Source organism: Odontesthes bonariensis, chromosome 16, assembly GCF_027942865.1.
Source record: "Odontesthes bonariensis isolate fOdoBon6 chromosome 16, fOdoBon6.hap1, whole genome shotgun sequence".
NCBI classification, from domain to species: Eukaryota; Metazoa; Chordata; class Actinopteri; order Atheriniformes; family Atherinopsidae; genus Odontesthes; species Odontesthes bonariensis.
This window is the reverse complement of record NC_134521.1, coordinates 4,374,130-4,399,248: the sequence shown is the minus strand read 5'-3', so window position 1 is coordinate 4,399,248 and position 25,119 is coordinate 4,374,130. Positions and strand designations below refer to the sequence as shown.

Here is a 25,119-nt window from a genome sequence, read left to right as displayed (position 1 = left end):
TAACGCCGTTACATGTAATCCGTTACTCCTCAACCCTGCGTTTGACTCAATCAACCAGCTGAGATAGCATCTTTATTCCCCCAATGCCGGTTAGTCCATATTCACTATGGACCTAGGAACCTTTATATAAATAAATATGAAAAAAAAAAAGGGTGAATAAAAAAAACATTGTTTTTTTCACTGTTTTATTACTGTGTTGTTGTTATCTTATTATTGACCATTATGCCTGGTGTTGCAAATTTGCAACATACCAAAATTTCTATTTATTTTTTGTGCAAAAGTGAAATTAATAATCTCAGCATTATTTACCATCTACTTAAAGGCTAAAACACACATAAATTCAGGCGTTAAGGGGTTAAAATGAATGATTTTGGTGGACAACCTGTCGTGGGTGTACCTTGCCTCTCTCCCAATGACCGCTGGGATAGGGTCAAGCCTCAAGCCTCAGTCAATAACTTAATCCTGAGTTGGATTAAGTGGGTTTGGAAAATGGATGGATGAATGGATTTTGGTGGAAATGTTTATCCCCATGACTTTTCGGTCACATCTGTACATTCTGCATTTCTATCTAAAACAGGTCCATTCTGCAGGTCACACACTGACTGACTGGCTTGTTTATGAGCTACACAAGCCAGTCAAAATGTTCCACTGCCAGCCAAAACCATCAATAAGACAGGCACTGCAGGCTTCTGGATGAGACGATTAAATGGTTGGTGCTCAATTCACCCCAGCATACTAAATGACATCCTGTGTTCAGACAGAACACCTTATCCAAGTGCCAGCAGAGCACAGTCACCGGCCTTGAGCTCTTCATCTCTCTGTAACCTGCACCAGTCACAGCTTTACTTTGCCTTAAAGCATTTCTGCAGTAAAACCGCCTCATTGTGTCTCTTGATAGGGTGAGACACATGACATGGAGGTCCAACATAGCAAAACAGTTCATTTCAAACAGAAATGACAGAAAAAAAAGGACAAAAAGTGTAACGTACAGTACTGTAAACAATAGACATCAACACTAAAGCTGCAATCTACAGTCTCACACTGGCAGGTGGAGGAAATATTTCCTTTCTAGCAATAAATATTTTAATCCACAATGTGTCTTTAGTTTCTGTGCTCGCTGTTACCCAGATCACCAGACAAATGATAAGCACCTTAAAAATGGGATTTTTGGAGGTGGTTTTACTTTCAATTTGAAAGTTATTGCCAAGACTCTTCTGAAAGCCACCGACAGTGTTCTTTTTTTTTAATGATTTAGCATAGAACTAGATGGCAATAGGGATTTTCTGTTTTTTTTTCTTTGATGAAATAAAGTTTTGTCTTAACATTTTTTTAATTGAGTTGATTTATGTCCTACATTCTCTCTGCTGTGTTTTACTCTAAAGTTGTATTGTATTTATCAATTTACAAAAACAGATCAACATTGTGCTATACTACACTACAGTTGATAGTTTAAATTGTACTAGTTTACGCTCAATCATACAACCATACTCAACTATACTGTATACTGTACAGTACTATCGACGTCTATTTTATACTGTTGTATACTGAAATACAATTCGGAGCAACTTTAGCGTAAAGTGTTAATCATTGATAAAATTACAATAAACTATGTGCAGATGGAGTTGTTTAGCGGATAAAAGTGTAGTGTTGTGGGCAAAAATATAGAAAGAACTATAAATCGCCATATAAAACCATATTCAGCTGGTGAAACTTCTTACAATTAATTATTGCTTTTAGGAAAAACCTTGTGTTGGCATATTGTGTCATTACATTTGTTTTCTCAGGTGACCCTTTACATCTGAGGGTTGGTGTTACAAATACTTATCAAATGACAAGAATTGAAAGCTTGTGACTAAGAGTTACACTCCACCTGAAATGAGATGTTGTACACAGCAGGGCTGAAGGGAAATGGCGACAGTGCTGTCTGTCTTCAGAAGTAAGAGTGCGCAGAAGTTCCAAACTCTTTGAAACACTGGTTAAATAGTTCAACAATTTCAGAAAAATGTTTTTCGATATAAAGTTCAAAGAATTTGGGGATTTCAACATCTTCTGTGAATGATATCACTGAAATATGAAGACAATCCAATCAAATCTGTGTATAATACAAAAGGGTAAAGATTGAAAACCAATATTGAATAGTCATGATCTTTAGGCCCTCAGGCCAAGTTTTAAAAACAGACAGAATTCTGTGGTTGACAATTACTGCATGGGCTCAGGGATGCTATTGGAACCATTATGAAACCAAGTTCATCACTGCTAATGCCAGTCAAATCCTCACCATGTACAGGAAAATAAACAGAATCCATAAACATCCCCGACATCTCTCGGACTGAAGACATTTACAATGGACAAAGGTGAAGTGAGAAACAGTTCTGCCTTTTTCAATCAAAATCTGAAATTCTCTTCACAAAACTTGGGCGATCAAAGTCTTCTTGGTTAAAGAAGAGAGAGACCACCCTACATTTACGATGGAATGACAACTTTGACCGTCTGCCATTAATGTGGTGAGTGATATAAACAAGTTCTGGACCAACATATGCAGCCATCCAAGAATTTTTCCTGTGATGGGACCTTGCTTATATCAGCAACACCATGACAGGAATATGCAGCAATCTGTACAAACTTGCCAACAGCTTGTCCTTTTCGTGATGTTTAACATAACATGTTTTCTTTTTTCAACTTTAGATGAAATATTAAAGAATTGAATTAAATTGAATTGTTCTTTGTTGCTTTTAAGTGTTCATTAGACATCTGACCGTATGCTCTAGTGAGGTAATAACATACTAGATTATACCATACTCCAATCCATCAGCAAATAAAGCAGTACACAAGGAGCTCCTCAGTTTAAAGAAATCCAAAAAAACACGATTTATATTAAATGTAAAAACTACAAACGGACCAGAAAAATTAGTGGAAGGGAATAAGAAAAGCAATTATGTGAGCATGCGGGTGGTTTGGAGTTTTAATAAAGATCTTATCTGAGATGTGAAGTTTCATGTGGTTTCATATATTACCTGTGGGATCACAAATTAGACGACAGGATTTTTTTTCCTCTTCACTTAAGTACATCTAACAGAAACTGGTGGGCAACAAGGTTCTGGCAATTCTGTGTGTCTCCGCAGTGAGAGATGACAACATGTGACTGCCAGTGGATTGAAATATCCAATAACATCTCACATGCCAAGGAGTCATTTTCCACCTTTTTGGTAAATAACAATAACAAACAACAAACAGATGATAGTTACTGCTCGTCTTATTTGTCTTTGCAGTATTCTATAGAGAATAAATGCAGGCACACCTGGGATCTTTCTGCTCTTCCTACTTTATTTTCTTTGCATTTAGTACTTTTCCAGTAGAGCAAAACGTACGTATATAAGAACTAACTAATAAATTCAGTAAATCTAAATACAGATAACATTTGGTGCAATATTGCTATACTTTCCTCAAGGATTCAATTTAAAGCACATGGCAGATTAGAGCATTGGGTTTTGAGCCCCATAAGTGAGGAGTGGGAGTGGATTATGTGTCATGAGAGCATGGGAGAGGAGTGGAGTGGAGAGTCATTGAACTGCAAATGAATATCCTTTTGAAATTGCCTACACAGTTTATCGCTTAAGGAATCTGATGCAGTGTTATTCTGGATCATTCATATTTGGAGTATAGAGCACTGTCATGCGATTGGAGGGACGTGTTCCTCTCGCTCTTTTCAGATGGTTTTGTTTTTTTTGTCTAGATCCTAAAATCAAAAATATGCTTGTGGAACAGAACATTAAAACCAACAGAGTGTGTTGCATGCAGGACTTACAGGTAGCTGTTTCTCTAGGCAGTTGTTGAAGTTTTTGATTTGGTTGGGCTTCAGCTTCTTAAGGGGAATTCGGGTTTCCCCGATGAACTCATTGTGGCGGAATTTGTCCTCATCACACACTGAAATCCTGAGAGGAAAAGGACAGAGAAGGCGGAGGAGAACATGAATAAAGCGAGGCTCAAGTAAAGGTTGTGTGTTCACATGAGGCTTAAGAACCATAAAACCAATCATTTTCCGCCTGGATGCCATCATCCTCCATCACAAGGATTCGGTTCTCACCAACAGCTTCACTTTACAGCCAGTTCCACTGACTCTCTGGGGCCTCACAGCAATAAGGTTAAAACATAGCTGTTCTGGAGAGAAGAAGATCATAAGATCCTAGTCAGACACAATCAATATGACAGCAAGTGATGGGATAATTATGTGTTAGGAGGCATTCGGTCATGGAAGGTTCACTAATGCCAAAATGAGAGGAGAAGCTTCTGATGAGAAAATCAGAGACATCTCAGCGGACTGAAAGCTAACATTATGTTCCTGATCATGATCACGTACTCATACTGCACATTTACTCATTAGTGTTGCTTGAATTGAAATGTGTTGTGGGCCATTCGACCTGTTAACTGATCTGTATTATTTTCATATTCTGCATTATGTTTCATTTTCATTATCTTTATCGGATTTTTTTTAATGCCAGAACACTAATAATAATGAAGATATATCATATGGTATCATAGAGCTGCTCAAGTCATTACATGCAAGGAAGTGAGATTCAGGCTTCACATTCCAGACTAGAGATCTATATTCATCTTCATCATTTCATTACATTTAATGAAAGCCAGTGATTGGTGTTCCCTGCAGACTTTCAGCATGTCTTCCATAAATACAGAGAGCATTCCCTGTGTAAGCACTCTGCCATGACACGATTCACAGTCAGGCTTATGCAGAGGAATACTGTTTGTTTCAAGTGCTTTTCTCTGCATAATCAGCTACCTTATGGAGGAAAACAGGCACCCTTATGCACCCCATATAGTGATGTAATAGCACTCTAGATTGAACAGGATGTGATGTAATCAGACCTTTAACAAAAATAATAATGATAGCAGTGATAGCTTATCTGCAATAGGGACAGGCGGTGTCGAAATCATGTTTCAATTTGCAAAAATAGATGAGTTGTGTCGTCTGGAAATGTGAGGGCCAGTCTTGGAGCATGCTGTTCTTTTTTTAAAAGGTTGATAAAGATATTTTCCATCAGATCACGTGCTGCTTGCTGATGCCCCCATTAGCATTATGCAGCAATGATACATATTTGCTCTCTGCAGCACAAAATAATCGGTGAAATACACTAATAAACTTGCTTGGGTGTTCATAAGGCCGATAAGGTTGATAGTTTTAATGAGCAGTAGTGAAATTTCGGTGACGGTGAGGAACTGGTGCTCTCCATCCGACGTCGAAACACAGGATGGGGGAAAACATTTTGGAAAGAATGGTGCTGCATACATTTGGTTGAGTCAAGGACTTGGAGAATTATTGCCCAAATGTATTGAAGCTCTTCCAACAGCACGTGGCACTTTAGCAAGACTCTACATCGTTCATTTCTTCCTCAAATTTGAACTCACACATTTAAACACTTTCCTGCTGGGATTGTATGCTGTCTGGCAAGAAGGGACCAAGGGCAAGGTTTAACCATGTCAGCCTATTGCCACCAGTTTTGCCACTGTCATTGGCATTCATTTTCTATACTCGTTTCATCCAGTTCAGGGTTTCAGTGGGGCTGGAACCTATCGTAGCTGCTGTATGGTGAGAGGCAGCACACCATCGACAGGTTGTCCATCTCCATTATCAAATGATAAGAAGTTAAAAATATTGTAGGCCAACGTGCCAACTGCTCTTATTGTGATGGCTGACTGTGTTGTAGGCTTTGTTAAAACAGTCATTACTCTGAATCAGTAAATCATTTAACAGGTTTCTGGTCATAATTGATGTATTTCAAAGCCTGCTCTCCTAAACAAAACATGCCTCTATCTACTATCAATTATCTAATAACAATCTCACAACGGCTAACTCCTCACAGGTACTTGGCTTGTGTGTGTGCTTGAAGATTGCCCAAAATATTTTCAGAATTCCTATTGCAAAGACTATCTGGACCAAATTCGAAACGAGCCAAATAATTGGTTAAAAACACAGAATTTCCAGTTGCTGATTTGACGTTACATTTGCCAAATATCAGACAGAACTGTCAGCTCGTCACACTCTGTTTTCAGATCCACATTCCAGGGTGCTGGTCTTTCCTTTAGGTGACACAGATGATGGACTGGGGGCGTCATCTTCTTGGGGTGCCACCTTCGCGAGTCAAGATTACCTTGGCTTGTGTTAATGCATAATTCTACCTCTTGAGTAACTTAATTGGCATCAAAATGAAAAGGTGAAAGTTGTTAAGTGTCTAGTATGTATAATGACCAAGAGGAGTAAAAGAAGTACATTCAGACAGAATTACTCATTTTTTTGTATTGTATTGTGTTGTTCCTCCCTATTTATCACATTATTAATGGAAGAACCTGATTCTAAGAAATCAAAGCTAAAGCTTCCTCAAGTAATTGCTGGTTGCATCAGATCATAAGTAGTAACCTGAACTGTGCTTTTTTTTTTTTTTTTAAATCAGATTTTTTTTTGAACATTCCTTAAATGCTGTTTCGCATTTTATGGGACGGCTGTGATAAGGTGAATCTATTGGGCAAGATGTTAGACATGACAGATTGTATGATTGTCTCTCTGCTGGAAACAAATGTGTGAGAAAATGGTTATTGAGATGTTTCAGTCTGGACCGAAGCGTTGAACTGAGGAACAGACTGTGCCTCGGTGCAGGAGACTGACATCACATCAAATTATCTAAAAGTGGCCACTACAGCAGCTTGTTATTTGGTCATGACCCCTGTTTCACTTGACAAACCTGTAGTTAGAGTTTCGGGTAATGTAATGAGCCCTCTGGCACCTTGGTGGAAGTGGAATGACTGCAAGAAAGACTCTACTGTAGCATCAACACACACAAATATACAAATGAAGTGGTAACTGGAATGCTTGTGGTAAATCAGACGACAAATGGAAACTACTAAAATCCTGCTCCGCACACAGTCCACCTGACACATAATGCTTGTGCATATTATTGCATTACATACCGCCACCACTTGATTGCACACTGTTAACACTTTGGTAAAAATAAAGAAGAAAAGAATGGCGCAGAGTGACGTGGTTTTTCACAGTTTTGGCTCCGGGTTTCAGACTATTCAGAGGTGTCATGGTAAAAAATACACAACAAGACAGGAAGTGCGCTCTATCAAATATGAATGCCATTAGCAGGAAGCAAAAAAAAAAAAAGGATTTCCCAAATGTTACTCTGATTAGGGGTTATCACACATTCAGTGATTAACAAGAACATCAGACATTTGTGGATAGAATGGATATTGTTGCACAGAGACTGTAATTTGGTCATTTGTCTTAGGAGTTAGGAAGAAGAAAAACTGTCAAATGTCACCTGAAAATTATTTTCCTAAACCTTCTGAGACAAATTCACAGCAGCAAAAGCCAAAACACCGAAATAAAAAAATAAAAAAGCGTTTCTTCTTTGCCTTTCCTTCCATTGTTTACCCCCGATTTGTTCTTTTCACTTCTCCTGCTTTCCTTCCTTTTCCAGTTGATCCTTTCATTTGTCCTTTATTTTTTCATTACTTGTCCTTTCATCTTCCTATTCCTATTATAAATTCCATCACTTTCCTGTTTACCTCCCCATCCTTCCATTTCCATGGCCTTCATTTCATTTCCTTCCTTTCGTTCTCTTTTGTTCATCTTTTTCCCTTCCTGGCCTTTATTTTCATTACCATTATAATTTAATTTGCTCTAATTTTCTTTCCCCATCATCCCCTCAAATGTCTCTCCTCTAATTGTCTTGATTTCATGTTCTTCACTGTTTCTCACAGTTTTCTTCTCCTTTCCTCTTCCAGTCCTTTTACATTTTCTCTTTGTTCTCTCAGTTTCAGATGATTTTACTCTGCTTTTCTTAATCGCACACACCTTTCTTAGTTATCATTTATTATTTACAACGTTGCATCGCTCATATTTTTCAGCTTTTATCTCTATATTCCTCCCTGTCTTATTTCTGTTAGATTTCCTCCCATCCTGCCCTCTTCCCTTACTTCTTTTCCTTCCCTTCACACTTCATTCTGAGGACACATGGATCTCATCTTTGACAGTACCTGAGTGTTTTGCGAACCATATCCTCATCCGTGATGCCATAGTAGGTTAGGGTCTCACTCCAGACAGGGTTGAGTGTGTTGTGTAGGGTCTTGGTTCTAAGTTTATTGGCCTGGAAGACAAACAGAGACATTGGCTATTTAACGCAACTGAACATCATTCATAACTGAATGCCGTCTGGCTCCTCCTCCAGCTGCAGAGAGCTCATCCCTCAGTTGTCAGTTTCATGAATTGATGCCAGAATTCTCCAAACATCCCCAAAAATGTACAAAGCCTCTCTGCCCTGGTGAGAGTATGTCAGGGTGTATCCATGTCTGGCGGTGTGTATGCAAAAACAAGCTCACTGCTGCATACTAAATACTGGCAGGAATGAAATACAGACAGCATTTACATGTATTTACATGAAATGATAAAAGCATAGCACATCAATTGTACGGCTCCAAATCATAACATTAGTCATTTCAGGGTGATTCGTACTGTTATGTTTGTGTGTGGAATTGGCATTGTTAGTATAGCTTAGCATAAAGACTGTGGTGGAAATAAATTTGTCTGCTAACACATTTAAAGGTGAGATTTACAGTTTAACCATCCACCCTCTTGCTTCGATATGTTGTGGGTGTCGTTATTACACCATGGCAGCTCGTTTCTTAAAAATGCGTGAAGGGAGCACAAATTCCTAACAGCACTTAACAAGACGTAGGCCCACACTGTGTTTGAATGTATTTAGATTAATTTACGGGTGTGCTGGTACAATGGAAACCAATCCCAGGCAACAGCAGCACCAGAAAATGTGATTCCTTCCTTCCTTTTATGATATAATGACATTGATGCTTGCATTATAATGATTTTGACAGCTGTCACTCTTGACAAGGACACAAATTTTGTCTTATGGGTTTCTGAGTGGTGTTACACTCCTGACCTTCAAGTGAGCGGTTGCTTGTTCAAATCCCATCCTGCACACTGCTCCTACCTGCTAATGGTTATAGTTAGGAGTTCAAAGTATGCGGTGATGTATTTAAATTGCTGTTCAGGTTCATTGTTGTAGTTAGAAAACTACGCACTGTCACAGATAATTAAATTCAGTTTTATTGCTCTAGCGCCAAATCATAACAATGTCATCTCAAGGCACTTTAAAGATAAAATCCAATTAGAATTCAATTTATTGTAATAGAATCCTAATCCGATCAAATTAAATTAATTAAATTCCAAATTGGTCACATTCATCCAGAGCCAATTAAAAAAAAGTTGCAGAGCTAAGGAAACCAACAGATTGCACCAAAACTTCACTTCGATTCGATCGCCCCATTGAACTACACGGTTCAATACTAAGTGGTCGCAGCTGCCTTGAAACTGGCTACCAAGACAATGTCATCCTACAATTTTTAAGCACCAAGATACATTTATTCTATATGATACATTTATACTGTATGTGTCTCAGATGAGAAAATCAGTGATTGGTTTGATCAGCAAGGAAAATATTTAGGCAGTCACCACACATCCATAGCATTTTAACTGATTTATATGGTGGCATTTACATTTATTGCAATCTTGATAGGTGATGGTAATCTGTGTGAGCAGCTTCATCCTTTCATCAGTGGAATTATTTGGGAAAATCCTCAGAGCATGAGGCGAAACATAGCAAGATAAGCCTGAAGGTTGTGAGTCACAGGTGAGGACATGATATTTTGCCGAATTGAATCAATTAGCTGGCGTGATTATTTGTGCTCTAATGACAGGGTTCCACATAACAAGGCTCACACTGATTGTTTCTGCCACAATCAGTGGTTGTTTCCCACAGCAGTGCCGCTGAACACTGGTGCGCACATGCACACACTGAGCATCATAAACTTTTGTTTCTAATGCTGATGAACACATGCATACAAATGCAATCTTGACTTTTAATTTTACAATTGCTTCAAATTTTTAAATCTTGGATGCTCTGCATTATTAATGATTTCAATTTTCCTTCAGATTTGACAGGTTTTTGATCTTTTGAGAAAAGGCCCTCCTACTATTTGAAAAGCATGCCACAGTTTTGTTGCCATATTTTTTTAATTGTTTTATTTTTATTGTAACCAACCTGCTCATCAGCATTTTATGGCGTTAAGCTATTAACGGTCTAGAGATGATTACTCACTTTACCAGAGGCCTGGGGTAAACAGTAGAAATGTTTACTGGTGACTGCTGTGCTTTCTAAGGTTGTGCTCTCGAGCCCCCACTCTGAATTACACCTCAGAGATTCATTTAACACACACTGCTCATATTTTAGCTGATCAATCACACAGAAATAAAACAGAGTGAAACATTACGTAAGTTATATTAAACTAATAACCATTTATTTGAGCCCATAGTTGAAACTGATAAGCCCAAACACAATGGCAAGAAATGCAGGACACTGACAAAACCATACACAAACAAGAAAAAGAAAAATACCCCGCCTTTAAGCAAAGTTATTGTGGGTACCCTGATGGCGCGCGATGGAGCTCATACCGTCTATTGACCTGAAGCGCTTACTCACAGAGAGCCGACATGTAATCCACACTCGTATCCACAAACGCAACATCCACCGATGTCACCCGAGTACCGACTCCATGACCATCCAAGGCAACGGTTTTCTGACACGAAGTAGCCTCCTCTGTTGGTCTTAACACCGCGACCCGGTCTTAAGAGGCTAGCGGAGTCTCCGTAGTTGGCCGTTCGTTCGATAGCATTATCCAACTGTCAGGCTAGGCGTCCACTATTCCGGCACGTCAACGTAACTCGCCGGATTGGATGCCTAGTTGTCGCCGTGTTGCTACTACAGTGGGTGTGTGGGGCGTGTAGAATGGCTCCGGGGGAAAGTAAATAACTTGTGATTTTAACCAACCGAAGTTTCTCCCTCTAAAAATTTGAGTTTTGGAGGGAAATTAATGTGTATAAATCGTCAGCAATGGAACATTATTTCATATTGTACCATGGATCCGGATCTGCGAGCGAGGAGAGCTGCTGTGCTGCTGCGACACAGGAGAACACATGATCTACTGTCATTGGATAACGCACTCCGTCTGCCGTGGCAAATTTGCATAAAGTCCGGCCGAGCCCAACTTTTTGACGTGCCGCAGGTCCGCCGCTCGCCGTGCCGGAATCCCAGCATGCTTTGCGAGCACGGCGACAACGATCGGCCGGATTTCATTGAAAATGAATTGAATGCGTTGGATACGGCTTGACATGCCGGAATAGTGGACGCCTACCGTCAGTGTCCAACGGTAGAAAGTATCCAACTGTCAAACGGTAGAAAGTAAACTAAACTTCTCAAACGAAACATAACTCAAGACCTGAAACCAAACGGACACAGAAAGACGGTGTGTCAAACTGCTCTTTCTCCTAAACGTCTGTAGTTGACATGTTGACTTAAAAATAACTCATTAAACTCTTTTCCAACTCCGTATCGAAAAATGTCTCTCCCGTTAACAATCCCCTCGCGCCTCCTCCCCTCCGTTCCCATGACAACTTGGTTACCCTGTCAACAGCAGGCCGTATAGCTATAATACTCCGTCAACAAAAGAAAAGTTCATATAACAAGTTGTCTACAATGTTAGAAATACAATACATTACATTAGATGCTTATTAAAACTCTTGTTTAAAACATATGAATGAAAACTTTTATTGCGGACTCAATGTTCCATAAAAAACACATACAACCCATAAAACAGACAGTACAACACAAACACCAGGTAATTAGGACACAAACACATACAAACATCTATACCAGTGCTTCCACATTTCAGAGAAGTATCTCGTATCACTCTGCCTGGTATCCCAGAGTAAAGATAAAATGGCATTGCTGGACCCAACAAGTCTACCCATAAATGCATACATAAAGTTCCTCAGCAGAGCATGAAAAGTGGGGACGTTAAAATTTACAAATAAAGTGCTAGCACTTGTCCATCTTGGTAGCTTCAAAAAAATCCTAAAGGCATCATTATATGCCACCTGCAGCTTCTTCAGCTCACCTGCATGGTATTTACACCATAGGTTTGCTGTATAAAAAGGAGTGCAGTAGGCTCTGAAGAGATTGACCTTAACTTCATCTGTGCACATATGGAACCTGCGTGCCAACATATTAGCTTGTGCATACAATTTACGACACTGACGCTGGATATCTTCATCATCACACAGGTCATCAGTGATGATGTGACCCAGATACCGCACTTTACTTTCTACATCAAGGGAGCCGTTTGATAAAGAAAACAAGGGAAAGTTTTGTTTTTGGTCCTCCTTAGTTCTCACAATAACAATTACACTTTTTTTATGATTGAACTTGATGTCAAATAAAAGTCCATATCTGGAGCACACATTAAGCAATTGCTGTAGCCCAGCACTATATGGGGACATAATAACCAGGTCATCAGCATAAATGAGATGATTAATTATCCTGTCACCCACCATACACCCAGTTTTACACTGCTTAAGATTTTTGGATAGATCATCCATATATACATTGAATAAAACTGGAGATAGAATACCACCCTGTCTCACCCATTAGTTACATAGAAGGGTGTAGATATACTACCACCCCATCTTATTTGCATGGTTTGATTGATATACCAGAATTGCAGGATCCTAATCAGGTAGGATGGTGTACCTCGCTGTTGAAGTTTGCAATATAATTTCCCGTGGTTTATTCTGTCAAAGGCCTTAGAAGCATCTAAAAAGCACAGAAAAACAGTAGAACTATGTCTTCTGTACTTGTTTATGATTTCTTTGAGAGCATAGATACACTGGTCAGTTCCAAGTTTGCTCTTAAAGCCAAACTGGTTGTCTGTGGTTTCAACATAATCACTGAGCCTAACTAAAATAATCATCTCTACCACCTTAGAAATAATGCTAGCCAGAGCAATCGGCCGGTAATTATCTACACTATCTAAGACCTCCCCTGGGAAAATCAGATCACAACCTTGTTTTTCTCTGTTCAGCATATAAACCCCTTGTCCAGAGACTACCTGTCACAAAAAGGACTGTTAGAAAGTGGTCAGAGGAAGCTGAAGAAGCCTTACAGGGTTGTTTTGATGCAACCGATTGGATTTCTCTTTGTAAGCCACATGGAGAGGACATTAATGCCATGACTGAGTGTGTGACTGACTATATAAACTTCTGTGTGGACAACACCATCCCCACCAGAACAGTGAGATGCTTCCCTAATAACAAACCCTGGATCACCAGTGAGCTAAAGGAACTATTGAACAGGAAAAAAAGGGCCTTTAGGGAGCGAGACAGGGAGTTACTGAGGAGTATACAGAAGCAGCTCAAAGTCAAGATCAGAGAGAGCAAGGAGGTGTATAGAAAGAAGCTTGAGAGTAAACTGCAGAGGAACAATATCAGAGATGTGTGGTCAGGAATGAAGAAGATCACAGGCCTCAAGCAGAGGGAGGATTGGATGGATGGAAGTCTGGACAGAGCAAATGAGCTGAACACATTCTTCAACAGGTTCAGTTCAGGAACAAGCTCACCATCCTCCCCTCCTGTTCCCAGCCAAAGAGACATCCCACCCTCCTCTGACCCACAGCTTTCCTGTAACATCTCCACCTCCACCTCAGTCATGGATTCTTCTGCTTCCACTAGTTTGTCTTCAACCCAATCAGGAGATGCTGCTGTCCCCTTTGCCTCCCCCTCCCACTTTTCTGTTTCTAGAAGTCAGGTGAAGAGGCAGTTGGAAAGACTGAACCGGAACATGGCTGCAGGTCCAGATGGTGTCAGCCCCCGAGTCCTGAAGGCCTGTGCAGAGCAGCTCTGTGGGATTCTGCAACACCTTTTCAACCTTAGCTTGGCCCAAGAGAAGGTACCACTGTTGTGGAAGACATCCTGTCTGGTTCCGGTACCAAAGAAAACTCACCCCTCAGACATCAATGATTACAGACCTGTTGCCCTGACATCCCACATCATGAAGGTCCTGGAGAGACTCCTGTTGACCCACCTGTGTAAGCAAACCAGCACATATCAGGACCCCCTGCAGTTTGCTTATCGCCATGGAGTTGGAGTTGAAGACGCTATCATACACCTGCTTCAACAAACCCACTGTCATCTGGATAAAGCAGGCAGCACTGTGAGGATCATGTTCTTTGATTTCTCCAGTGCATTTAACACAATCCAGCCTGATCTGCTTAGTCTGAAACTCCAGAAGACTCAGGTGGAGGCCTCAACAATCACCTGGATTAATGACTACCTGACAAACAGACCACAGTTTGTCAGACTGAAGAATTGTGTGTCTAACCAGGTGATCAGCAGCACAGGAGCACCACAGGGGACTGTACGCTCACCATTCCTTTTCACTCTGTACACTTCAGACTTCCAGTACAAGTCAGACTCCTGTCATCTACAGAAATATTCAGATGACTCTGCAGTTGTCGGGTGTATCAGAGATGGACAAGAAGCTGAGTACAGAGAGCTGGTGGACCGCTTTGTGGCATGGTGTGGGAACAATCATCTCAACTTGAATGTTAACAAAACAAAGGAGATGATTGTAGATTTCAGGAGAAACAGGGTCAGATCAAACCCTGTTTCCATCATGGGAGAAGAAGTGGAGGTGGTTGAGGAATATAAATACCTTGGTGTTCATGTGGACAACAGACTGGACTGGAGACACAACAGTGAAGCCATCTACAAGAAAGGACAGAGCAGACTGTACTTCTTGAGGAAGCTAAGGTCCTTCAAGGTTTGCAACAAGATGTTGCAGATCTTCTACAAGTCTGTTGTTGAGAGCGTCATTTCCTCTTGCGTCATCTGTTGGGGCAGCAGCATCAGAACCAGGGACCTAAAAAGACTCAACAACCTGATAAGGAAGGCTGGTTCTGTTCTGGGGACGACTGTGGAACCTCTGGAGACAATAATGCAAAGAAGGATTTTGCATAAAATCAAGAGAATTATGGACAACCCTGAACATCCTCTCCATGAGACTGTTATCAGAAAACAGAGTCTCTTCAGTCAAAGGCTTCTTCAATTTGGATGCAAAACGGACCGCTACAGGAAATCTTTCCTGCCCACAGCCATCAGCATCTATAATAACTCTTTGATTTAATTGAGCTACATCAACATTTAATTTCCCTCTGGGATAAATAAAGTATTTTTGAATTGAATTGAATTTGAATATGCTGGAAATATTGCCTGTTTTGTCTTTAATCACTGGCACTAGCAAAACTGACATCATCGTTTCAGGTAGTATTCCATGCATTAAAAGACCAGTAAAACACATTGAAAGCAGGATTGGTAGCCTCCGACAGGCATGTTTTAGATGCTAAGCTGTTACCTGATCAAGCCCACAGGCTTTGTTCATAGACAGTTTCTCAATGGCATATTGCACCTCATCAGATCTAATAATCACATTTTCATTAAAAGGTACATTACCTACATTAAACTCTTCACTCTTAACACAGTTAAAAATATCTTCATAATGTCTGCTCCAGAGTTGTGCAATCTGTTCTGAGCCAGTAACCCCGTTAACACTAGAGGGCAGTGGCATTTTACTGTTATTAATGACCTTCACTTCTTTCCAGAAGTCATTAACGTTGTTATTCTGAAGCTTCTTTGCCATGGAGTTAGCTCTCATAGCCAATTCATGTCTTTTAATAAACCGTAAAGCATACTTATAACGAGCGTTTCCCAGTTTCTTGCGTTCATACTCAGGACCATGTCTTGCTTTCCCTGCTATTACCCAAGCTTTAAAAGCATTATTGGCTTCCACATGGAGGTCAGCTACATGATCATTCCATCCTGGCCTCACATTATGTTGTTTACCTTTATTGTTATGTAGGAGCTTACCACTATTAACAGGGTTGGGGAGTAACGGATTACATGTAACGGCGTTACGGTAAAAGGATACAAAATAAAAGTAACTGTAATCCGTTACAGTACAAGCAAAAACGATGTACTCAGATTACAGTTACATTCAGTGAGAATGGGGGTTACTTAACAGGATTAGAATTTGTGCGAGGTTGCAGTGACAGAAGTACAGAGCGGCAGGGTCGGACTGGGGAAAAAAAAAAAATCGGCCCTGGCAATTTTCCCCGGAACCAGCCCCCCCTCAGTATTAATTAGTATCTCCAATCTAATTAAATAAAAATAAAAAAAACGAGCACAGACCGCTCATACAGTCAATGGCATGTACCCATAGAAAAAATAAACACTCACACACACGTCACACAACCTGACTATCGGCTGCTAACAACCATGATCAGTAACCTACACAAAACCAGACACATAATGGCTCGGCGGCCAGCAATCGGATAAACCAATGAAGTGAATCAATCCTGTGAAAGAATGAAAACAAGTGAATGAAACCTGCACTCACCCATTATGAAGTTAACTCTGCCAGCCCCATAATCTTGCCCCTGCTCAGCCAACTCCTTGACGTCGGGTATGGTTGCTAACGTTACGGCGGCTAGCATTAGCAACGAGGCTGCTAGGCTTGCTAAATCGGTAAGCATTAGGCTACTGAAGAAAGCTAGTCTTTTTAGCTACGTTATATTATCATCTTTCTTCTCGGCTATAAGTTAACCTTTGTTTACGGCCACTGGCCCTAACCTGACGCGCGAGCTGTCAAATCACCTGGAAGTACTGGCGCACACACACAAGCAAGGGTGTGCAAAGAAAAATAAAATGTGATGTAAAAGTCTTACTTTGCTTATTTATTACTAAAGTAGAGCACTTCATTGTCATTGCACATGTATTAATGAAATGCAGTTTGGCATCTTATCAAGTGTAACGCGTGCAGATTGTATAGCATGCGGTATTTAGAGATAAAATGCAGTTATTTACAGCTAGTGTAAGGAAAGATGGTTAATAGATATGTGCAGAATAGATCAATTACCTAGGGAAATGCATGTATGTGCAGAGAATGTATAATGTAGTTATGGCAGTACAATGAAAAGAAAAATAGCATGGTATAAATAAATGTGATAAATACAGATGTAATCATACAGATAATATACAGATTATCCTATACCATAAATAGGTCAAAGTAATCCAAAAGTAATTAGTTACATTACTTTTTTTAAGTAATCCAAAAAGTTACACTACAATTACATTTTAAACAAGGTGACTTGTAACTGTAACGGATTACATTTTTAAAGTAACTTACCCAACACTGACTATTAATAAGACAACTTACAATCTTGTCATACAGTACACATAGATTTTTACCATGATTCAGATTCTTACAATTAATATCAACACATAGGATAGCATCACATGGAAGAGCAATGCCACCAAGGCTCTTATCAGTCAACGCCTTGTAGTGATTAATGTGCTTGTCTGACAACCGTGTCCAGTCTATTTTCCCACTTTGCACATGGTTCTCATGACTTGACAGTTCAGGAAGGTTCATAGCATTAACCACAAATGAGACAGGTATGTGATCACTTGTAGCCATCTCGTACATTATGTTCATTCTCTCAATACATCCATGAGCGTCAGCTGTACACATACAGTGATCCAGCCAAGATGTAGTGTGCCAGGTGTATGTGTAGCTATCTATGGGCAGCAGTACTTTGCTGGAGAGAACCAGCTTATTTTCCTCACAAAACCGCAGAAGATGCTGACCAAACAGTGATGACTTGTCTGAAATATCAGCATTCATGTCACCAACAATAAATAAGGATGTATAAGCAGATTCTTTAATAAATGAGCTTATGAAACCCAGCCTACTGATGTATTCATCATCATTTTTTGTACATTCATAAGGTGTATACACATTTAAAACAACAAAAACTGTATCATTATATGGCAATAGCCCAGTCAACATCAAGCCTAATGACACTGATCAAGGGATCATATCTTTTATGCCAAAAAATGGCCACTCCCCCGGGAATTCTACCCCTTTGGATTCCAGAGCCTAAGTCTGTAGTAGATTCCCCTGCCCCATGAAATTCATTATTTACAGAGTTCAATCGATCAAGATCTTGTTTCGCTAGGAATGTCTCCTGTATGCACAAAATGTCAGTGCTCTCCATGAGTTTGTCAAATACAAACCTTTGCGCTTTATCACCTGCCCCATGTCCGAGGCGCAGGCCACGGGAGTTGTATGACACAACTCTAAGATTAGTTCGAGGAGACACAAGCACATGAGGTGCCACCAGGGACATAAATCAGAATTAACTTCCATATACACTTATGAAATTAAACTCATCCACACTCTATACTCAAAACCTTGCACAAACACTAGTGAAAAGCTCTCACATAAACTAGTGAACACATTTACCTCTTATATAACCTACTCAAAAGCTCTCACACACACTACTGAAAAGCTTTCATATATACTAGTGAAAAGCTTTACCTTTCATATATACTAGTAAAAACCTCTCATACATATATCTCAAACCTCTCATATACATATGTCAAAACTCTCATACACATGTCAAACCTCTCATATACATATGTCAAACCTCTCATATACATATGTCAAACCTCTCATATACATATGTCAAACCTCTCATATACATATGTCAAACCTCTCATATACATATGTCAAACCTCTCATACACATATGTCAAACCTCTCATATACATATGTCAAACCTCTCATACACATATGTCAAACCTCTCATACACATATGTCAAACCTCTCATACACATGTCAAACCACTCATACACACAAGTCAAATAAATATTTGTGGATTTCAGTTGAAACGGAAGGCGTTTCAGTTGAAACGGAAGGTGTTTTATTAAACTGGGAAGTGTAGTTTTAAACAGAAGTCATTCATTCTGGTTAGCTTCGTCCGTTTTGTGCAATCTCCGGCCGGTATTTTACAAAATAAAATGATCAACAATTGCTCAGCTACCCACTGAATACCTTACACAAGCAGTGGCATTACCCAACTTAATTTTTGCTTCAACGGGGACCCTGTTCCGTTTTCTGTCAAACGCTACAATGCTTGAGCAGCAGCCAACCACCTTAGCCACTAGCTTAGCATAGCGCTACCAGCTTCAGCTGTGGTCAGCAAAGAATCCGTGATCGTAAGAGCTTGGACACAATGCGCTTTCATCTGATCCTTGTTGCTTTACAGATTCAATTGTTCTTGTTTTACACTGCGAGCAATGAAGAAGATGTTGCGAGTTTTTTTCAGGACAGTCCTGCTTTGCATTGAGTTATTTCAGAGGGGGGACTCCATCAATTTCTCAGAGGAAATATTGTATAGACAGCTTGAGGATCATACACAATCATTGTCATCATTTATTGCTGCTATGTCTAGATATGATCCTAATAACAGAGACGTAATCAACACACTTCAGTTACTGTTTACATGTTTTCAAAATCTGCTACGTGAATATGCTACCAGAATACAATCAAGTAATTCCACCAATAGTTTCACACCACCAACAACCTCCACAGGCCACCGAGGACGCCCCAGATACAACATAGGAGCCAGACAGATTTCTCATTGTGTGTCCATTGGGATGACTTTGCAAAGGATTTCATCGTGCTTTGGAATCAGCCGAAGAACTCTATACAGACACAGACAAAGTCTTGGAATAGACTCAGTAGAATATACCTTTCTGTCGAATCAAGATCTTGATCAAATTGTCACTAATAAACTCCAGTCTACAAATGCTGGTGAAACATATGTACTTGGAAGCCTCAGATCACATGGCATAAGAGTACAGCGTTGGCGAGTCAAACAGATCCTGCATCAATTAGATCCCATCGGCAGATCATTGAGACGACGTCATGCAATAAGCAGGAGGATATACAGTGTTCAGGGCCCCAATCAATTATGGTGAATGTAAACAATTTTGATATCTAAATGTCTGTTAATTTAGTATCCAAATAGGGCATATACATGGGTTATTAAAATTATTTTAATCTCTCAACAAAGGCATTTTGATGGAAACCACAACCTGGTTAGGTGGCAGATGGTTCTTCATGGCTGCGTGGATGGCTTCAGTAGGACTATAATATATTTACGCTGCTTAGCTAATAATAGAGTAGTGTGTATGAGAGCTTTTGAGTAGGTTATAAAAGAGGTAAATGTTTTCGCTAGTTCATGTGAGAGCTTTTCACTAGTGTTTGTGCAAGGTTTTGAGTATAGTATGTGGAAGAGTTTAATTTCATATGTGTATATGGAAGTTAATTCTGATTTATGTCCCTGGTGGCACCTCATATAAATACGAAAACGTTTTTACAATTGCCTTTTTTTCCTTCTTTCTTAGTCATTTTATTTATATAATATTTTGTTGCTTTCACTGTTCTTTTATTGTTTTTATTTGTTTTTATTTATTCTTCTCTTTATTTATTACCTGCTGTAAAGCATTTTGGTACATCGTACAGATTGTCTGTAAAGGGCTGTATAAATAAAGTACATTTACATTTTGCAACCTTCTCGGATTCATCATGTGACCCGTATCAGGTTTAAGTTTCTTAATTTATGGAACTATTCAGTTCTTTATTTAGCACCTTGAACCAGGTGCTGGGCTGGTTCAACTTTAAAATATTGCTGGAGACCAGTAAATACAAACCGTAGATGTATAAAAGCGCAAGAATAACCATAACATGAATAACAAGTAAGAATTATACTGCAGATATTCAAATTTCACATCAGATATCAACAATATTTCAAATTGTTTAAAGAAAATCACATTTTAACCTTATTTTGATAACAGTAATTGTGTAATTTAGTTTTTTTTATAATTTATTCTATTTAAACACATAAATCAATACAATGATGATTAGTGAAGGAACATATCTTCATGTTCTTATCTGAATGACACATTAATGCTGTTAACAGCTGAGAGAACAATGCACTGATGCTTTCAGGCAGTTGTTCTGATGAAAAGATGCAGATGAACAAAAGTTATATGAATTTGAATCATATTTTATTGATATTATAATATGATGTATGGAGAAGGTTTTATATCAATTTTCAATTTACATTCAATTCAATTCATTTTTATTTATATAGCGCCAAATACAACAAATCTCATCTCAAGGCACTTAGATAATATAGTCCAATTCAAGACAGTTGGAATTCAATTCATTGTAATCATAATTATTTTCAAAATAATCCAATTCGTTCATATAGAGCCAATTCAAAAACAATTTCCTAGCTAAGGAAACCAACAGATTGCACTGAAAACTTTTTCTTTTTCGGTCCAATCTCCCGTCCTGAGCGTGCCTGAGGCGACTGTGGAGAGAAACGACTCCCTTTTAACAGGAAGAAACCTCTGGCAGAACCAGACTCAGGAAGGGTGGCCATCCGCCTCGACCAGCTGGGGTTTGAGAAGACAGAAAGGTGGGTGGGTGGGGGGGGTGGGGGGTTTCAGAGGAAACATTTCCTTTGGGCGGCTCTGAGACATCTTTTGACCGTTGGACTAATTCCACTTCGACTTGACTCACCAGTTCTGGCACAGTGTCCGATCCAGCCTGATGAGCCAAGTCTAATGGAACCACTTCCTGTCTGTCTGCAGAGGCCGCTTCTGGTCCTGTTTCCTCTTCCAGGGGTTTGGAGATCTTTGGTTCCTGGACATCGATCGGTGATTGGGGGAGGGGTGTGTTTCAGAGGAAACATTTCCTTTGGGCGGCTCTGAGACATCTTTTGACCGTTGGACTAATTCCACTTCGACTTGACTCACCAGTTCTGGCACAGTGTCCGATCCAGCCTGATGAGCCAAGTCTAATGGAACCACTTCCTGTCTGTCTGCAGAGGACGCTTCTGGTCCTGTTTCCTCTTCCACGGGTTTGGAGATCTTTGGTTCCTGGACATCGATCGGTGATTGGGGGAGGGGTGTGTTTCAGAGGAAACATTTCCTTTGGGCGGCTCTGAGACATCTTTTGACCGTTGGACTAATTCCACTTCGACTTGACTCACCAGTTCTGGCACCGTGTCCGATCCAGCCTGATGAGCCAAGTCTAATGGAACCACTTCCTGTCTGTCTGCAGAAGCCGTTTCTGGTCCTGTTTCCTCTTCCACGGGTTCGGAGATCTTTGGTTCCTGGACATCGATCGGTGATGGAATGTTCTCCGTGTCTTGTTGCTCCTGGATGTCTTCAGGCTCGTTGTTCTTCACAATGATTTCTGGCGTCTTCTTGTTCATGCGCGGAGGCTTCGGTGCAACTTTTGGTGCAACTTTCTTCTTTGGTTCGTCAGGAATCTTTTGTGGTTCTGTTTGGGTAACTTCCTCCACTTCTAGATTCAATACTTCTTGTGAAGCCGACTCTTCTACAGTTGGGATCTTTGGTGGAACAATGATCTGATCTAAATGGAGTTGTGGGATGATGTACAGCTCTCTTTGTTCTTCTGGCTTGTTGATGACAGATTGCACAACAGCTTTCATGAGATCTGCCACCTTCTTCTCTTGAGTCTTTGTTGCCTCCTCCTGTGATGTTAGTTTGGAAGCCAGATTAATGTTGGCGGCAGTCTGTTCTCTCAGTTGTTCTTGCAGGTTCTCGACCTGATTTAAGTTGGCGGCAGTCTGTTCTCTCAGTTGTTCTTTCAGGTTCTCGACCTGATTTATGTTGGCGGCAGTCTGTTCTCTCAGTTGTTCATTCAGGTTCTCGACCTCTTTCAGAACTGCCTGGTATTCAGTTTCTGCTACTGCTGGTTTCAAAGGTTGACTCAGTTCTGCAATAACTTGGTTGCACTGTTTGAGCTCCTGCTCGCACTTCTGGCGGAGATGACGCTCAGAGGTCAAACAGTTTTCCAGGTTTTTTAGCTTTTCCTCAGTCGTGGAGAGGGCGCTCTCTGCTGCGACTCTTCTGTCTGTCTCTTTTGTCAGAAAGAAGTTTTTATTCTGCAGTTTTTTCTTTAGAATATCCAGGTTGTTTAGCTTTTCCTCGGTCATGATTAGGCTTTCCTTAGTGTTGAAGAGGGCCCTCTCTGTTCCGACTCTTCTGTTTGTCTCTTTCATCAGAAGTAAGTTTTTGTTCTGCAGCTTTGCATCCAGATTGTTTAGCTTTTCCTCGGTCATGATTAGCCTTTCCTTAGTGTTGAAGAGGGCCTTCTCTGCTGCGACTCTTCTGTCTGTCTCTTTTGTCAGAAATAAGTTTTTCTTCTGCAGCTTTGCTTTTAGAATATCCATCTGATGGTAGAGATAGTTTATCTCGTCATTTTTCTGCTGGTAAGAGTTGTGGGATTTCTCTGATCCGTAATCTCGGTCGGCAGCAGAGGCGTCAGATGGAATCCCCTTGGTTTGTGAAACTGGAGTCTTGCACTTGACGCGACGAACTACAGAGGCCTGGTGATGATCCTGCAGGAGCTGGACCTCCAAGACCTGTGGAGGAACAGCTGGAGCAGGGACCTGGGATGTTTCTTCCACTTCGTCCTTTGATGATTGAGGAGACGGGGAATCCTCGGGGACCTGGGACGGTTGTTTTTCCAACAGGTTGGTGGTGGGTTCCTCATTACTTTCGTTGCCAAAATCAATGGTTAAGTTGTAAAACTCCTCGGGTAAATCTTCGTCCACCATGTCGCACCACTGAAGTGGAGATGATTTCTTGGTTTGACTCATTTTGCTTGTCTTTAAGTACTTAAAATCAAAATGACCTTTTAAGATAATAAGTAAGCGATGTTACTAAGTGCTTGTCAAAATTACTATTGAAGGTAGTAATTAAGTGTTGTTTCGTTAGGCGATGTGAAAACTGTGCTGTGACTTTCAAAGATGCTTGAAAAACTCGACGTGTTTCTTCAGATGAACTGACGAACTGTGGAAAAGCAGCGAGGAGGTCTTATATATATACTTTTGGTTTCTCTGAAATCTCTGACATCACAATCGCTCTGATCTCTTGTGATGTCACATCAGTGATGACATCATCAGTGATGACATCATGATTTTGTGATGAGTAAAAAAAGAGCAACGGCTCTCTGTTCTCAGTCCATCTCAAAATGTTATCGTCCAGGTCGGTTTTAATGTATTAATTGTATGTTATGGTACTCACGACTGCTTTCTTCATGCCTCCACTGGAGAATTTGGACCTTATTCTGGGATGATCTGCAGGTTTGAAGGCTTCTGTTCTGTGGTTCCAACCACAGATTCTGGATGGAACTGAAGTCCAGATTCCAGAATGTTGATTTGTGTTCTCTGTTAATCTCTGGACGACTTCAGCTGAATACTTCCTGCCACTGTCACGTTGGAAGGTCAAATTCTGCCAGCTTTTCACCAGCCAGTATCATGTTTTCCACCAGCAGTGTTTTCCAAGACAGAATAATGTCAGTTTTTTTTTTTAAATGTTGTCATCTCGCTCTTCGTTCAACATTTTCTCGAATACCTGAGTTTGTTGTTGTTGGTGGTGAAGAGGTCAAAAGGAAGTGGCTCTATTGGCAAGTTGGAATGGGTACAGCGCCACCTATCATGCTTTGTGCCTATGATTCCATTCATTCACCGCCATATATCCAAGGACAATTACCATTGCTCAAGTAAGGAGCAACTCAGTCTTATTGTAATTTAGCCAATAATCTGATCCTTTCAGTGCCATGTAACCCCACTGAATGTTCATGCACGATATTGCTAGTATGGGATGTCATCCAGCTTCATGTCAAAAGAGGTAAACTATCCCTTTTAGGTTCACATTTAAAAAAACAAAACAAAACAAAAAACTGCAGCTCAGCTTCCATAATTTCAAATAAAAAGGCAGGCTGTCAGCAGATGATTTTGTTTTAATTTCTCACTTTTATTACAACTGAACTCTTGGTTCATTTTCTGTTCATCTCTTCATCAACAGCTTCAGTCTGATGCCAAATTGCTTCGTTTAGTAATCGTCCAATCGGCTGCGTGTTCCACCGGTTGAGTTCTCAACGTTATGTCTTTTTCGGTGGTACCAACACCTTACCTTCCCTTCGATCTGTTAATCAGAATTAACTTCCATATACACATGTGAAATTAAACTCTTCCACATACTATACTCAAAACCTTGCACAAACACTAGTGAAAACTTAACTTAAACATAAACTAGTGAACACATTTACATAATATTATATAATCCAGCCATTTTAACCATATTATAATAACATTATATAACCTACTCAAAAGCTCTCATACACACTACTGAAAAGCTTTCATATATACTAGTGAAAAGCTTTACCTTTCATATATACTAGTAAAAACCTCT

General features: G+C 40.1%; 1 protein-coding gene across 1 annotated transcript in view; it reads right to left on the bottom strand.

Moving 5' to 3' along the window:
* The window catches only part of doc2b (double C2-like domains, beta), a 197,026-nt gene that overhangs the window by 37,485 nt on the left and 134,422 nt on the right, over positions 1 to 25,119 (bottom strand). Inside the window, exons 4-5 of the mRNA XM_075487428.1 lie at positions 8,053 to 8,162; positions 3,806 to 3,932 (exon numbers count right to left, since the gene is read on the bottom strand). Coding sequence (XP_075343543.1) covers positions 3,806 to 3,932; positions 8,053 to 8,162 — 237 coding nt within the window. The remainder of the gene's footprint in view (positions 1 to 3,805; positions 3,933 to 8,052; positions 8,163 to 25,119) is intronic.